This window comes from Saccostrea echinata, unplaced genomic scaffold (genome assembly GCF_033153115.1).
Source record: "Saccostrea echinata isolate AGI-Se365-2 ecotype Australia unplaced genomic scaffold, CSIRO_AGI_Sech_v1 ptg000042l, whole genome shotgun sequence".
Classification (NCBI taxonomy): Eukaryota; Metazoa; Mollusca; class Bivalvia; order Ostreida; family Ostreidae; genus Saccostrea; species Saccostrea echinata.
Genome location: NW_026889791.1, coordinates 2,968,603 through 2,985,828, shown reverse-complemented (window position 1 = coordinate 2,985,828; position 17,226 = coordinate 2,968,603). Strand labels below are relative to the sequence as shown.

Genomic DNA, 17,226 nt, shown 5'->3' with positions numbered 1-17,226 from the left:
ACACACGCTTTATTTTTCTTTTATTATGCCACACTGCTAAGTTAATTTGTGCTTTAATATTTACAAATAGACCATAATTGAGTAGTTTTTTTTTTTAAAAATTCAAAACAATATTCGATAATTTACGAGCGTACCAGTATAAATTCTTCGAATACACAGCCAGTTCAGCCCGACGTTGCGCCTGATTTATAACAACGTCATGAATATATAAGGATATCCTATTTTCGTCAAATATCAGTAGTTTTCCACTTCTTGTAGTGTCTCTCAAACAGTACTTACCGTTCAAAACTCGTATATCAATTTCGAATCAATGAACTAAATATATTCCAATAATTTCCATTTGTTTTAATAATCACTGTCTCTGTCGTCTTTTCAACCATATTACGATTGGATGCTGTTGCGTTAGGATGGCCGACGTCGCTTTTGAAACATATTTTTCTTCATATTTTCTCTGTCCAATAAGCGATTATACTAAAGTTATAAGAAAAAGAAAATGACGACAACCGCTTTATTTAAGACCATTTAATTTTTATTGAGTTGACTTGTTTTATGAAGAAAATAATTATTTTAACCAAAAAACTTTTATTTCAAATTTTATGAATTTTAACCCTGGGCACTACTTGCGACCTTTAAAGACTGTGATTTTTACAAAAATATTACGTTCAAATAACCAAAACCAAATTATTCTTAGATTTTCATAACAAATATTTTGGTAGACAATAAGTATATCTAGGACCATTCAGTCTGACAAAAACGTCATTGTCCACGAACTTCATGGACAACCCTCATCTATCTTTTTAAAACTGATCCATAAAGAAAACAATTAAACCATTTATTTTTTTTATTTGTAAATTGTATAAAATATCTTGCCATCTGATTCTTTGATAACAAAGTAAATTTAGTCTGGAATGCATGAAGTATACAGATGTTCCAATAGAAATTATTTACATATATACAGAATAAAATATAAAAGATATCACTATGCTAAATATAGTACAATGAAACACAACCCCATCATGGAATGGCACATAAAATACAGTGCTTTAATTAATGATATGTTAATAATTATCACTACAGTTACACAAATATGTTCACAAACATGTAAAATATTCTGATAATGACATGTAAATAACTGATGTTTCAATGTATTCATGATGATCTAGATTTGTAGAAATACAATTTTAAAAAAAAAGTGTAGCACAAGTATATCAATTGATATATTGGAATGTCTGCTTTAAAAGTTATTGTGAAAATCCATAATAAACATAAACATGATAAATTGTATGCAATAAAGTGGTATTAACAAAATTTAGCCCAAGTCCAGTTGAACAATGAAGGATAATAGTGTTTCCTTCTTTTCATAAAATTTTCCTCATGGATTATAATACTACAGCAGTTTAATGATTCTATTCTCTCAGAAATCAAAAAAGAGACTGATATGACACTGGAATGCAATGCACTGTTTGAAATTTGTATAAAGAGTCTGCTCAAAATCCAAAATGCTTTCTAAATTGTATGACACAAAATACATAAAATGTTGTATAAACATATGGGTATATGACATAAATGTACCAATATAATGTTATGCATAAATTGCTAGAATATACACATTAAATTCACTTCTTGTAACCATTCTTAACCACTCATTCATTCATATACACAATATATCATACATACACTTGATTAAAACATCATAGAAGTTCAGAAATCACACACAGTCATGCAAAGTACACAATATCGAAGAGTACTATCTAGATAGCAGTACACAAATCAATGAGAGAGTAAAGGAGAGGATCCAGGGGAGTGGTTTCACACTGGTGGCTGAGTTCAGTACCCAGATGGTGTTTGGTAATTTGTATGGATTCACACCTGAGTCAAAACGTTGAGGACAATTATCAACTGAAAAATAAAACGAATCAATCATCAATGTTTTAAAATATTGTAATTCAACTAAAGAGGATATATGGTTTCTTTGCATTCTTACAATATTCCCAAATATATATATATATATATATATATATATATATATATATATATATATATATATATATATATATAGAAAGCACAAAGAAATTCACTTTTACATGGATACCCGCTTCCGCCCCAACCTGGGGTTGAACTCTTGACCTACAGAATTTGTCTCCTAGCAGTACAGGAACAGCGTGCTAGACCACTCGGCCATCTAGGCAAGTCAAAAAACTTGCTTTCGATGCCTATGGAATTCTTGCGGCACTGTCCTACACTACACGGTCATTGAGAATGGAAGTAAGATACAGTTATTTGCACATTAGTTTTATTAGAGGATCGTTACCGTTATGCATTATAATGAATTAATTTTATTTATGAAGCACATTTTATAAACTAACATTACTGCCCTAAGTGATATATACATTCATGTATATTCCTCAAAGTAAAATTTTTTTCCCATTCAATTTGCATCTGATGCCTTGATAAATTTGATGCTTTTTATTGGTGGGGAATTGAAATACAAACATTAAGAAGGATGGAAAATTTAACCTCTTAATTGAAACGAAATTTTTTTTAAAAATACCAATTTCTTAATATTGTAATATTTTCTTTTTTTCACTCATTAAATGAATGAGAATGTTCACATATTCACAATAATATGAAAATAAAAGTGAGAACTCTAATAAGTTGTAACTTACAGAGTCTTTCATTTTCGATCATTTCCAGCATTAATCCTGTACCGGCCATCTGATAGTCAGTGGCTTCTTGCTTCTTATTACATCGGGCATTCTGAGCTCGTGACATGTGAAGTGTGGTCCAGCTGGCACGCTCATACACCTGTAATTAAGAAGTAAACAAAGCGAATAAATACTGAGAGTAAGTCACTTAAAAAATTAAATAACCTGGATAGAAAGTTTCAGACTGTAAAATACTGTAAACGATAAAGTGTGCGATTTACCCAGCATCTGAAGTTAGAAATGGCGTCTTCTTCATCCCATGTGACCAAGTATGACTTGTAATCCTCCATCCAGAATCCTACACAGGTCAACTCGTGATCCGACACATCTACATAGAATACAGGAACACATTATGTATATCATTGCTGTGTTTTCAATTTGAAATAATATTTCCAGTTCCCATGAGATGCATAAAGATTATGTGTTAATATCACTAGTTCGTTTGTCATAATGAAGATCGTACATCAATTCTACTAAATTTAGGCCAAAAATATGGACTAGATTTTGTAGCATTGACTAATTTTTGTTGGGGAAAGGGGTATTTAGATAATGACATTAGTGGAAGAGTGTGCTCTTATAGATTCTTTATTCTCCTCTTGTTGATTTTTTTAAATGAATATTTTTTGGATTTCCTTTCAAACTTTTCAGGAGTGATATATGCCATTAAGTTCATTTATTATTAAAATTTTATTAGGTTACTAATTTTTGTACTGTATACCATCTGCTGAACAATTCCTATCCATAATGAAAATATCCCTGTTTTCAAATTCCAACAAATATTCACATTTTTTTACAAAGTGCACTAATTTTAGTCTTAATTAACCCAACCACTCACCATACTCTCCAATAGGCCGTCCTCTGTAGTCCACTGTCTCGCAGTATTCAGCATCAACAAAAATTTTGGTCAAGTCGTTACTGCAGGACTTTATCTCTGACACAACAATACGGCAGTCCACCTGTACACGAGGTTTCTGCGTAACTCCACGAATCCTTGTCTGGTATTTTTCATTCTCTTTGTCGGCATTCTGGATAAAATTGTAGCGACCTCCGACAGGGCAGGGGTAAGGAGTGGGAGGGTTCTCTGTAAAGTATTGGAGAATTTCATTCAGAGTTCATTCTTTTGTATCTTAATATTCCATATGGAGATCCTATTCACACTGTACATTTCTTTATATTATTAAATTATTAGTAGCAAAAAATTACATATGACTTTAGAGCATAGAATTATGGTTTAGGGTGTTTTTTTCAATGAAAAGGATATCTAAAACTTTAGTTACATTAGAATCAGCTTAACCCTAGATTTCCAAAAGCACTACTCTTCTGATCTCTCACTGTGAAGAACTATGCTTATTCTGACCTTAACATTTTTCAATTTGTCAATCATGCAAATTAATTTCATAAACTTACGAATAAGCACTTCATATTTCCAGTCTATGATTTCACGATTGAAAGTGAAGGACATCCAGCTGCAGGCATCCCTGAACACCATCTCCAGATAGTTAGAGTCCTGCAGTTCAGTCTCGGACAAACGTCGTGCAGGCTTCCCTAACATTCAGAAAATACTTATCATCAGTAATTCTGATACAATCTCAGAGAGCAATTTGAAAGACTTGGCACATATTTGTACATTCAGTGAGATTTCCCCCACCCCTGAAGCCTTACTGATATTCTTTATACTGTCTCAAATAATTTCATTTTAATACATTTGGATACTCTATTCTTTTCTTCTTCAAATTATGAGTGAACACAAACTTGACAAAAGTTTTTCAAAATTAAAATTATTATTATTAATTAGCTTTAGAACTTTGAAAAAAAGAATTCTCCAACAAAAGTCAAGCTTACCTATTCTGTATCTGACGATGCTGTGATGTCGGGGTACAATGTCCATACACACAAAATCTACTTCACTGAAAAATGACAAAAAAGCTTTCATTACAATGCTACAAATGAGAGCATGAAAAACTCTAAAATTAATAAAGTTCTCTGTTTTTGTTCATTTTAAAGGTGAAGATGTTTAAATATTTTAAAGATTTGTGTGTAGAAAATTCAAACAATGTTTTATAATGACTCTGTAGGATTAGTTAATGTCAAGCATAAATAAATCCCAAATCTAACAGATATTCTTTATGAATTGCACCAATGCATTGATAAGTTATTTAACACCAGAGAGTGAATTTTGTCTCAAACTCACCATTTCCCCACCAACACCTTGGTCATCAAGTATCGTGTTCCTAAGGTTTGCTGGCATGAATAGAAGGCATCCTGAAACTCAAACTCGTTTAGTCCAGTGTGGAAATGGATGTGAGTTTCGTTGACATTTACGTCAGATTTGAATTCAGGTCCCTGTGTGAACCAGGTTCCAGCAATGTCTCTCGGCAAGTTACAGCGAGGGATCATGTACTGGGTGGGCGGAGCAACTGTCAAAAAAAAATTCTAATATAGAACTTTTCATGCATGTACATGCATTAAAATTCAAGTTTTTATTTTAAATTAGTCAAGGGTTATCACAATTTTATACTAGAATACTGAAAAGGATGCAGGGATCGACATTAACGGTTGTCTGATTGCCCAGGACAAGTAAATTCTAAGTTGGAGCAAGTAAAATTGTCAACTTGCGTGTCTGACAAGTAAATTCTAAGTTGGAGCAAGTGAAATTGTCAACTTGCGTGTTGGACAAGCGAATTTTTCTTCAAAGAAATATATATTTTATTTAGTTTACATTAATTATAAATAAAACAATAAATTGAACACTTGATTTCCACCAGGTACCCGACTGACATTGTTTTTGCATTCAGAATTCCTTGGAAGCCTTTCTCGATTATATCAGTGACATATACGTCTCATTTAAAAATCGGGTTCGTTATCCTGTTTTCTTTCAGGTAAATACACTGAATTTGTATTAATTCAAGTACAAACACAGCATCAATTTTATTTCAGGTAACTTAAATTGTCAAATTGACAGTATTGCATTTGTTTACATTTTTTCTCATCATAACATTTACAGTAATAAATAATTTTCTTCTTTAAAATTCCTAATTTTGGGCAACCAAGTTTTGCATTTGGATAAGTCAAAGTTTGAGATCACTTGCCCGAAGGGCAAGTGAATTTGAAAGTTAATGTCTATCCCTGGGATGTTGGGGGAAAAAAATTGGACATTAAAGAAAAGATCTAATTCTCTTATTTGTAAACTTGCAGGTAAGTGATTACAGTTTATTAAATTTACTCACTTCTTGTTAAAACTAATTTAAGTGGTCCTTTGTAAATCCCACTCAAGCTTGTGCAGTCAGGAAAACGAGACATCACCCATCGAATCTGATTTTTGGCATCCTTCTGGTTTTTCAAGGTCATCTATGAACAAAATTTCCATTGATTAAATAAATCTCAAAAGTATTTCCATCTACTGTAAAATGAACATAGCAAGTCCATGCATGCAATAAATCTTAAAAATGAAAAATTTATTTTCATTCCGTCCAGAAATAAAAAAAATTTACCAAGCACTTGAATTTTTCTCTGGTATCCTGCTCTACAGTGTCAGCAATGGCAGCGAATGTGTAGCCGATTCCACTACGCACAGCGAACCACGAACCCATACACTGGTACCTCACCTCTACAACATGACATCAATACCAAGTCATTCAAAACTTATTCTACTGTAAGAACATCCAGTTATGCTTAATTTTACTAAAATGCACAATATGAATTCAAAAGAATTATGTCCCTTGATCCAACTGCTCTACACTAAGAGGTGAAATCCAAAAGATCAAACATTACTTACGTTCGTTTTTTGATGTTGATACATCATGACATTTGCGATAGGTCATAAGGAAGACCTCATTGTCTACGTATTGAGATCCGGGTTCTTGACAAGCTTTGATTTGACTGTCTGGATGGTTACAGATACCTCCACCTCCCTGATCCACCTCGTAAGAGAACTGGTACACGCCCTCAAACGTTGTCACACAGTTTATCTTCTGAGGAGCTTGTCCTGAAAGAATTCATGGATAAATATTTGACTGACTCATAATATGATAAAATTAACTTTTCTGATCAAAATAACTTTATTTCTTTATAAAATTATCAATCACAAGTTAAAAGGCCATTTTCTCAAATTTTGCTCCCTCAACTCAAGGTATGCTGAAATTTGTGCACCTTAACTTATAAAACAGATTTCTTTGAAAACTCATTAGCATTAATTAAAAGCAAAATTTTATATGATTCATTTGATGAACCTTATAAAGTAATGTTATTTGACTTACTGAACATAGTGAAGGTAACATCAGTGCTGGGGAGACCATACCAAGGATTCATAGATTTACAGGAGGCATTGAGGGAAATCTGACTTCCTGACTGGGTTGTTATACAGTCCTCTGGAGAACAGAACCAAAAAAGTGAACTTATTATATCTAACAAGTCAACTACAGGTAATGGTAATATATAGATGGCTTTGATTTCACTCACAATTTCAAAACAATAAGTTATCCATTCTGAATTCATCATTTTCTGTCCCTTTAGGCTTCATGTATTTATTATTCATCCATTCTATAATATGTTCATCTCTTTTTTATTAAAACGTTATGTTCTTAGTTTCCTTTCTTTGAAAAAAAGTTAAAAATGCAGTAAAAAAAAGGGGGTCGTATACCATGGTCTTCAACTCTTTACAAGAAACACCATAAATTTTAATAATGAATCAGTGATTTAAATTTATGGGATTTTTATATTTGGATGATACAGGTTGATTTTCATTTTTCCCAAATATGATTCTTTCATAAGTCATTTGAATTTTAATACTAGTCATGTTATCTTTCACTACCATGTTTATATTACACTTTCAAAATGAATATTAGTACTTTGGTCTATTTACCTTGTCTATATTGTAGAATGTTGATTGTTCTCCATAAAACGTCTACACACATGTAACATTTGTTTGTGAGACTTCCACCACTACAGGAAAGAAAAAAAATAGTAATTTGTGGTTCATGCACAATTTTACATTTTTTTCTATATAGATTCTGAGCAAGGTTAAATCTCATGTTTCAATTTATGACTGTAGAAATAAATGACAGGACAAGGAATTCATATTCATTCATCACAGAAAAACACACACTTTGCCTCATCAATCTGAAAACCTCTGTTACAAAAGTTCAGAAACTGTCACAAAGAAATCTTTGAAGAAATGAAGTCTCATTTAACATGAGTTAAGTAATGCTTTTCACTTCAGTCAGGTCTTTTCTGCAGATATTTAAACATATATGTCTTAATAATAAGGTGGTGGGTTTATTTATTTTTTTTTTGCATGTTTATTCATCTACATGTTATAAATATATATGAAGAATTTTAGATGTGTTTGAAATAGTTATGGCCTGATGACACATTTTCATGATTTTAAAAACAGACACTTTTTCTATTGACCTGTCTGGTTACATAAGGCGATACACTAGTTCCATTTTTTTCATTTCCTACACACATACCCTTGGCTGACTATATAAATACTGTGTGCTCCTAGCACCAGTGGTCATATTCACTTATATTTACCAGATTACTGAGACAAAATAAATACTGCAATAAATAATAGGTCTGAAGCTTTTAGGAGAAAAATAAACCTAAACTGGCTAAATTGAATTACCATGACATCTGAATTATTTAACACAGTGCAAAAATAAATCGTTTCAATGTTAAGCATGTAACATAGTGTGTAAAAATAAATAATTTCAATGTTAAGTACGTAACATAGTGTGCAAAAATAAATTATTTCAACACTTTAATTTTACCCTGGTAATGCAGTCCAAATAATTTCCATCCCTGGATTTACCTTTTGACCATTAACATTGTAACATTGTTGCCATCCTGCTGAAGGCCTGGATTAGGGTGGATGAACATATCCTCACAATTCAGCTCTGTATCATCCTGATTACTGTCCCATTTGTCAGCATTAACTAATGTTCTAATGTCTGTTCCAGATTCTCTACTGTACCAGTCTCCATGAAAGTAGTCTGGAATGTTGCATCTTCCCCAAACTGTGTTAAGAAATAAATTCCTTTTCAAATTATCATTATTTGCTACATGAGAGATAATTTCTTTCCTACAGGTTAGTACCAATTGCCAAAATGGGACATAGCCCTCTTGGGATTACCATATCCAAAATGGACTTATATGTACCCTGCAAAAATTGAAGAAAATTCCTTAACTTTGAGTTTTATAAATCTGCATGAAAAAAAATTAAAAAGCAAGAACTTTATTGAAAATTAGTTAGCTTTCAGAATTGTAAATCTGCATGAAAATACATAAAAACCAAGGGAATTTTCTTAACAAACTTTCTGTATCCCTAATATTAATTAAGAACATTTTAATATTCCACACATGCATGCAGCCTGACAGGATTCAAAACTTCTTTGATGTCATATGATGTCACAGTGAGTCTAGATTGTCTTGTTCATTTGAGGTTTGAAGAGGCGGAGCAGAGTTAAAAGTGTAAGCAATGTAAAGGTTTTTGATAGTATACAACTCCCCTCACCCCAAAAGGTCACACCGTTAAACATATTATATAAAGCTTACCAAAATGTTCTTCAGACATTTATTGCACTGTAAATGCATATCATAAACAGGATTTTGTAACCTATTTGAGCAATTGGTCCCAACCTGTTCTACAGATTAAACATCACCTAGCTTAGCTAATTGATTAGAAATTCATGTTTTGATGTATGTATGTAGCTTACTTTATTACCAAACAGATCGAAATCTGCAAATTTAAGTTAAAGAAAAGCCATCCTTAAAAACTTATCTACTTAAAGATAATTTTGAAAAAATAACACCTTTTCGAAAATTCATTTCCGGGTGACTCACTCTGATGTTACGTACTTCAAAAAGCATTTCAACAGTGGTAAATTGACACTTTTTAAAACGCATAAATAATGAAATATTTTTGATTTAGTCTAAAACACAACATAAATATAAATCTGAATGTAATTACCTATCACAGGTAAAAATAACAACAACAAAACCTTAGCGTTTTGCAACGCCGCCATTTTCTCAGGTGTAAATGGTATGGGTAAAACCCGATCCCATCTACACTGAAGTCTCGATCAACAAAACGCTTAACCTTCTGTGTGCCGTAAAAAAAAATACGTTTTCTTTTAAACTCTGTAAAATTTTCTTGAAATACATGAATTTTGAGCTATAACTTAAGTGCAAGTTAATTGTATTTTTCATCATTCTGGGTTGAGTAAAATATTTGAATTCGTAGCTTATGTCAACATAAGACTATTTTTACACCGATCATTAAGAAGGACTAGCACATCGACTGCCGACTGGCAGAATCCACGGAGTTGACATACTCTGAGAGCTGAAGCACATGATATGGTATGTGGTAATGTGACAGTTGTTTGGGTTTTTTCCTCTATGTCACTGATATAGAAGATTCGCATAATTCTTTTTTTGAAAGTCACAAATACATCATTTATAGACTACTTTTAGCTCTCAATCACATTTACCAGGTCCAGCACAATCTCTTGATTTAGCTATAAAGCTCGAACTAGCTATATAGCTTTATTAAGCTATTCAAAATAGCTTGATAAAGCTATTTATGTGCAGTTTTCCGGGAAAATGTTTTTTGTAAGAGATAGACAAAAAGTCGCAAGTATAACTATTTGACTATTCATATATGTGCTATGGGTTATCAAAACAACAACCGAAATCAAGGATAGTTCTAACAGTAACATTGCAGCATTTGAATACTTTTAAGCAAAAGATGAATTTCCATTGTTTGAGTAACCGTACACTACCTTGTGTGCATTGAGGCATGGATAAGTATGATTGCTTCTCATTGTACTGAATTATTACCAATCAATTATCTTGTAAACTATAATTGGCCTCCTTTTAATATAATTTCATTGAAGAAGTAACTGTATCAATTGCTTCATATAGCCCCAAAACTTTTAAAATTTTGAGTACAAAGTCTCTTAAGGAGATACAATTTGATGAGTGATTTTTACATGCATTATTTTCGCAAGGGTCCAAGGTTGAATATTATCACTGCACCAAGGTGCGACTTTTTGTGCAGGCTGAGAAAATAACACATTTAAGAAAAAAAGTGTGATAAAATAGCTAAATCAAGCTATTCTGAATAGCTTAATAAAGCTATATAGCTAAATCAAGCTATATAGCTAAATCAAGAGATTGTGCCAGACCTGTTTACAGCTGCCTGGCTGTAAATGTTAAATGAGCTGTTAAAAATGTCTGATCATCAATTGAGCATGGACTCATTGACAAGTGAACAGTTAAGTGTAGTTTTAGAAGGAGGAAACAGATACGCTTCAAAACTACAAGTAGATATAGATCTGTAAGAGGTTAGTACTTCACGTTGTGGCCACAACAACCCAGGTTTCACTTTGAATCCTGGTCACGGCACCAAATCTGTAACAGGAAAGCATAAGATGTATGGCTGGACCAGGAATCGAACCCAGGATCCCTGCATCACTAGTCAGGTGCTCTACCAACTGAGCTAACCCAGGCCGATATCCACAGCCCATTAAACCATTACAGATCTAATAGTCATTTCTTGATATATAATGACTTAAATATGAGTTCGGGCATGAAAAGATGGGTGAAATATGTAACTGGGGCTTTTTTAAACATACAAATATTAAAGCCATCAAATTTACCTCAGCTCATCCTTGGCTTTTGAGCATGTTGAGATTGATATTCAGAAGTATTCATGCCATTTTATCACAGGCTGAGAGAAAGTCACAGAACAAATATTATCCCCCAGACTGGGACCCAAGTAAAGGCTCCGTCAACAAGTATGTCGGCCAGCACCCACTACGAGACCGAGCCAAGAAGATTGCACAGGGCATACTGGTTATTAGGTGGGTACAGTTTGATCATCCGGGAAATTATGCTGCATAAAATTATTGTTTTATACCACAAATGGAAAAAAAAAATGAAGATTCAATGTGAAGTTAAATGAGGGTTTGATGTGTTGATTTGTAATTGCAGTCTCCTTCATGACTACTAACATGTAATAATTCAAGTATTTTTATTTGACATATCTTGATTTCTTGCAATACTATGGCAGTGACAAAACAGTGGGGGCATATTATTAAGTGATATGGTTTTAACTGTGCATTGAGAGAGATATATAAAAAAAAAATAAAATAAAAACTTGACGTACAGACATACATGTATATAACTTCTTCTCAGCCAATAAAGTAATTGCAAATTTGTTAAAATTTACAAAATCAAAAATCATCAGATTTTATGAGAATAGTGGAAATAAAGTGAACATGGTGAATCAAAATGCAATTTGGCAACCTCATTAACATCCATACATACAAGGACAAATACTTTACCTGTGCATGGGCTAAAAATGATTTACAGAAACAAATTTGTAATGAATAGAATTTTAAACAGCCTTTAATGCCAAGTGGTCATGATAGCAGGTTTCACTTGTTTGTTCTTGTGACAGTCATTGAAGGTCTTTTAATGTTAAATGTTTATGAAATTTTTGTTTATCTACATGCTCTTATAGTGCATGATATCTTAGATGTACTTATCAACATAAGTGAGTTTAACTTCTGTCACATGCTTATCTGCTTATAGTAAAAAACAATATGCTAAATTATGGACCATAGATTTGAAATGCCGTACAATATTAGATTTTTTTTCTCTCTGGATAGGTTTGAAATGCCATACAATATTAGATTTTTTTCTCTCTGGATAGGTTTGAAATGCCATACAATATTAGATATTTTTTCTCTCTGGATAGGTTTGAAATGCCATGCAGTATTAGATTTTTTTCTCTCTGGATATAGGTTTGAAATGCCTTACAATATCTGGTGTGGAGGCTGCAACAGTCATATTGGAATGGGAGTCCGATACAATGCAGAGAAGAAGAAAGTGGGAAACTATTACTCCACACCAATATGGCAGTTCAGAATGAAGTGTCATTTGTGTGATAATTATTTTGAAATCCAAACAGATCCCCAGGTATGTTTGACTGGTTTATTTTTAATGTGTCCTTCGAATTTTTATCTGTTAGATATTTGGATGTTTTGATTATTGTCATTTTGTTGTTGACATTCTTAGATAGAAATTTGAGTTAATAATAAATGAATAGAATAAATTCAAGCAAGTATTCTCTTACATGATATTTATAAACATATAAACATTCATAGACTTTTAATACTTTTTATAAAACATACAGTTTTGTGCTTATAAATATACATGTAGATGGGAACAAGATAACTTTCAACCTTTAATTGATCTTCTTTAGAACCCCTCCCCCTTTCCTATTTTTGTACAGCAGCAGTGCTTTTGTTTCAGCACCATGACTATGTGATTGTGAGTGGGGCCAGGAGAAAAGAACAGAGATGGGACCCCAAGGATAATGAACAGATTGCTACAGAAGGTATAAGGCTGAGGTCTGATGAATGTTGGTGGTCAAATTTAGTATTTTCCTGGCATAGCTTTCCCAATCAAAGTTTGTCTGTCATCTGGGTTTTTTTTTATCAGTTAGATTCTTTTGCACTTTTTTCAAACTTCTAAATAATAAAAAAAATTATTGGACAAATATGTGGGACTGCATGAACATGATAGGTTTCTTTTCCTTAACAAAAATTTCTTACAGGTAATATATGTCAAGGAATTATGCTCACTATGATCATTTTATATTCAAAGAATTTTAAATACAATATTTTCTTTATAAGCAAAAGCTCTTGATACCTGTAAATGTTACTGGTTTATAGTGTATAAAAAAGAAAAAAAAACCATATTCAGTATACAGTAAATGATATATTTTCTATATGGAACTGGAAGTTGTCTAAGCTTATCTACTCTTGAGCTCTCTCTCTCACTCTCTCTCAAGATCGAGACTCATGTATGTATGCAAAGAAAGTACATAAGATATTAATGGTTGAGAAGGGAAGAAAGAGGAAAAAAATATGGTACATGTAATAAAACTGATAACATGTACAGAAGTACTTGGGTGGTATATATAAGGATTTAGAGATATTGTTTTAGATAAAGCTGTTATAAAGAAGATGGCCAATGATCCCATGTTTAAGCTGGAGCACACAAGTGATGACGTGAAGAAAGCAGCCAATGTTCAGATGACTGTTGGTCAGTTAGAGGACAGGAGAAGTGAATATCGAGATGATTACATTCTGAACAAGATGGCCAGAAGTCAGTTCCGGGTATGTTGTAATTCATGATATACATGTATTAATTTTCAAATTTCTATGTACTGTGCAGAGATTTAAATTCTATCATTAATTAGCTTTGTGTTTCTGAAATTACCATACAAATACCATACATATATTTGCTCCATTTTAAATTTGCAGCCTTCATTCTATTAATTGAAAAAAAAAAATTGCATATTTTAAAGTATTAAGAATTGATATCCGATTCCCAGTTTAATTTTGCATTGAAAATTGCAAAAATTGAAACTGCAGTGATTGTGATGTGCTGTATACAGTTTCAGATGTTAACTTACACACTGGTACCTTGTACAAATTTTATCATGGCTTACTTTGAGTCACATTGCTTCACTACTGTTACAGGAAGAAAAGAAAGCACTGAAGAAAACAGCCATGGAGGACAAAGATTTGTTGGAGAGGTCCTCATTAGATATCACACTTCTACCGGAGTCAAAGGAGGATGTTAAGATTGCCTCCCTCCTTAAATACAAGTCCACAGAAAGTATGCTTGTTTATCACCATACACAGTGATTTGAGTGACTATTTGTATACATGCGCATGTATATGTTTGTCTGTCAATGAAATTAATCAAAGTACTTTTACATCCATATACTTGAAGATAAGACATTAATCATTATTATATTGAGCAATTAAAATTCATGCAAATTTTAAAAGAATCAGTGGGTTTTGAATACCACTGTATGGTTTAAAAAATTTCAAAAACTTAATGCATATTGTATATATTTATGCAAATTGCATTTGTAGCAGATGTGAATTTTACAATTTAAATTTTGAGAAAGGTATGTTTTATCAGGGAAATTTCAACTTTTATACACAGAAAATTCCTAATTGTGTGTAAAAGAAATTATTGACTCTTTTCAGCCTATGATGAGAAGCAAAAACAACTGAGGAAGGAGATTGAGTCACAGACAATTTTCCAAAACTCTAACCAACCAAAAGATGGAAAAGAAACTACAAAACATAAACTGGCAACACCCAAGAACAACAAACACTTAGGCTTTAATAGTTGTGAAGCCATGACTTATAGAACTTTGACTGAGAGTCAGAGGTTGCTCGGAATTCGAAAGAAAAATAACTTAAACATGTCCAAAAGAGAGCATTCACGATCATCGCAGGAGACAGAGGAGGCAGGTAACGGTGACATACAGATTAGACTAGCCCCCATTTCAGAGGAAGTTAGTAGTGACAGTGTTATGGAAAATCAAGATCTAGAATGTGAACAGCCCAAGGACAGTGTCAACAAACAGATGCCATCAACGTCAACCATCATGTCTGGTCTTAATCTAGTCAACAGCTATCAGGATAGTGACTCAGATTCTGACTCCAAAGTCACTTAAAAATATCCACTCTGATGTTATTTGCTGCTACTGTTACTTTTATTAAATTATTTATTATTGCCAATAAATATGAATATCACAGATTTCTTTTTTTAATACTGTATGTATGATAGAATTGTTACATGTATGTATTTCTGAACCTTACTGGGAAGCCTGGATCCATGGATCAATGGATCATGAATTTTGCAAAGAACAATGAATGAAAGCCCCCCCCCCCCCCTTGCACGGAAGCTTGGGTCACAATCAGCGTATTGAATTCACATTTGGACGTTTACAAGAAATTGCTAAAGAATGCAGCCCTTTTGCACAGTATGCATGATTTAAAAAAAATGTTTGCCTTCCGGAAAGAACATGTCTGCCAGTCATTTCGCAAGTTCCATGTCTAGGGCCTATGAATAACTTCATTGGCAGTATTAAAAACATCTCCTCCTTATACTCTGGGAAGGTAAATGTCACGCCCAAATTATAATGCATTCATGGTACATCCACACAGACTTTGTCGCTTCGATCATCTCTTAATGCCTTACGTATGTGTAAAAGTTGAGATATTATAAACTTTAAGATAGATATCCTACAGAGGGAGAAGCATGCTTCTAACATTTTTTTAGTGTCAAAGTTCAGGGCCAACTTCATTTAATTATTTATGATTTAAACTCGAGCCTACAGGAAGATAGATTCTGAAGGTAACCGCATGAAGACATATTAAAAATTTTGTGACTTAATGGATTGGAGGAAAATTCCGTTTTGGGATAAATAATGCTTCATACATTTTTTTTTTATAGATTATATATACTGATCTCTCTCTCTCTCTCTCACAGATATATGCAATGCTTATCTTTTAACAAACGTTTTGTTCTACATTTACCATATAATTTGTATAATGTATCTCGATTTGGAAACTTAGCATTAGTTACGAAAAAAAACATTATTTGACACTTTATTATAATATTTATTAACATTATGATAATTTAACGCTTAATCACAATTTAGTCATTTCTAAAACCAACATATTAAAAACTGCAAGCAACAGCTGCGAACTTTTATGATTACTTTACTATAAACAACAGTCAGAGTAGTAGAAATCACGAGAATGGATCCTTACTTTAAACTGTGGATTCCAAAAAAAGATTAAATTTTTCCGGTGTCCCTATACATATTTTCCAAATACATGTACATACATTATATTTTAAAGAAACATGGGAAGATTTAGGTGTGCATGTTCACCTTTCCATAAAGGTCTTATATAGACACACTTTTTCATTTGTATATCGGTCACGGTTGTAACGAAATAATGTAAAGGTTAACAACAGTCTGCAAGGATCATGATTTTAATGAAATATGGAGATAACGAACATTATTCAAGGCCAAAGTCCATTTAAACAATACAAATTGGGAGCAGAGCAAACACGGACCTCCAAAAACATCAGAGGTGGGATTAGGTGCCATGGAGGAGTGAGCATCCCCTGCCAACCGATCACATCCGCCGTATGCTTCTTGTCATGATCGGGAAAAAAATCTGTACTCAATTCAGTGTGTAAGTAATGGCCTAACGATTAGTATGAAAAACGTCAGTCAACATTTGACTCAATGATAGGTTGTATTTGCTGACAAGGTCGTTGTATCGACCATAAAACTTGCGAAATGATGACTAAGGAAGAGACTGTGATATCCTTGTTTCATCAACTTGTTTGTCAATAGCTTGCCTCGTTTAAAAAAAAATGTTCATACGTAGAGCATGCTCTTGCATATCGAATCAACTGAGAGACATAAACCCCATATGCAGTTGATAAGGGTACATTGCTGCATAAGTAAGGGAAGTTGACAATTGAAAAATTGAAGTCATCACGTTTATCATAAAGCTTTGTTGTTTGGTTACCATTAAAGTCTTTTTCTAGTAAAATATCCAAATATAAAACAGATGTGTCAGACTCTTTAGTATCTTTTATTTCAAGCTCACTGGGATACATCGAGTCG

The 17,226-nt window shown here is 32.8% G+C and overlaps 2 protein-coding genes across 2 annotated transcripts; one reads left to right on the top strand and one right to left on the bottom strand.

Annotated features, from left to right (window-relative positions):
- Window positions 1–823: 823 nt before the first annotated feature.
- On the bottom strand, window positions 824–9,758 carry LOC133201168 (uncharacterized). The gene is made up of 14 exons (XM_061336949.1): window positions 9,673–9,758; window positions 8,515–8,719; window positions 7,567–7,646; window positions 6,962–7,072; window positions 6,481–6,690; window positions 6,197–6,312; window positions 5,933–6,053; window positions 4,897–5,122; window positions 4,548–4,612; window positions 4,113–4,250; window positions 3,541–3,786; window positions 2,927–3,033; window positions 2,667–2,805; window positions 824–1,899 (listed from the first exon to the last, which is right to left on the bottom strand). Exons 1-14 carry the CDS (start codon window positions 9,725–9,727, stop codon window positions 1,748–1,750), a joined length of 1,971 nt encoding a protein of 656 aa, XP_061192933.1. The 5' UTR covers window positions 9,728–9,758; the 3' UTR covers window positions 824–1,747.
- Window positions 9,759–10,001: 243 nt separating this feature from the next.
- On the top strand, window positions 10,002–15,277 carry LOC133201064 (coiled-coil domain-containing protein 130 homolog). Its single transcript, XM_061336864.1, has 7 exons — window positions 10,002–10,061; window positions 11,433–11,566; window positions 12,512–12,686; window positions 13,023–13,107; window positions 13,719–13,891; window positions 14,258–14,396; window positions 14,777–15,277. Exons 1-7 carry the CDS (start codon window positions 10,059–10,061, stop codon window positions 15,250–15,252), a joined length of 1,185 nt encoding a protein of 394 aa, XP_061192848.1. The 5' UTR covers window positions 10,002–10,058; the 3' UTR covers window positions 15,253–15,277.
- The last annotated feature ends 1,949 nt before the right edge of the window (window positions 15,278–17,226 follow it).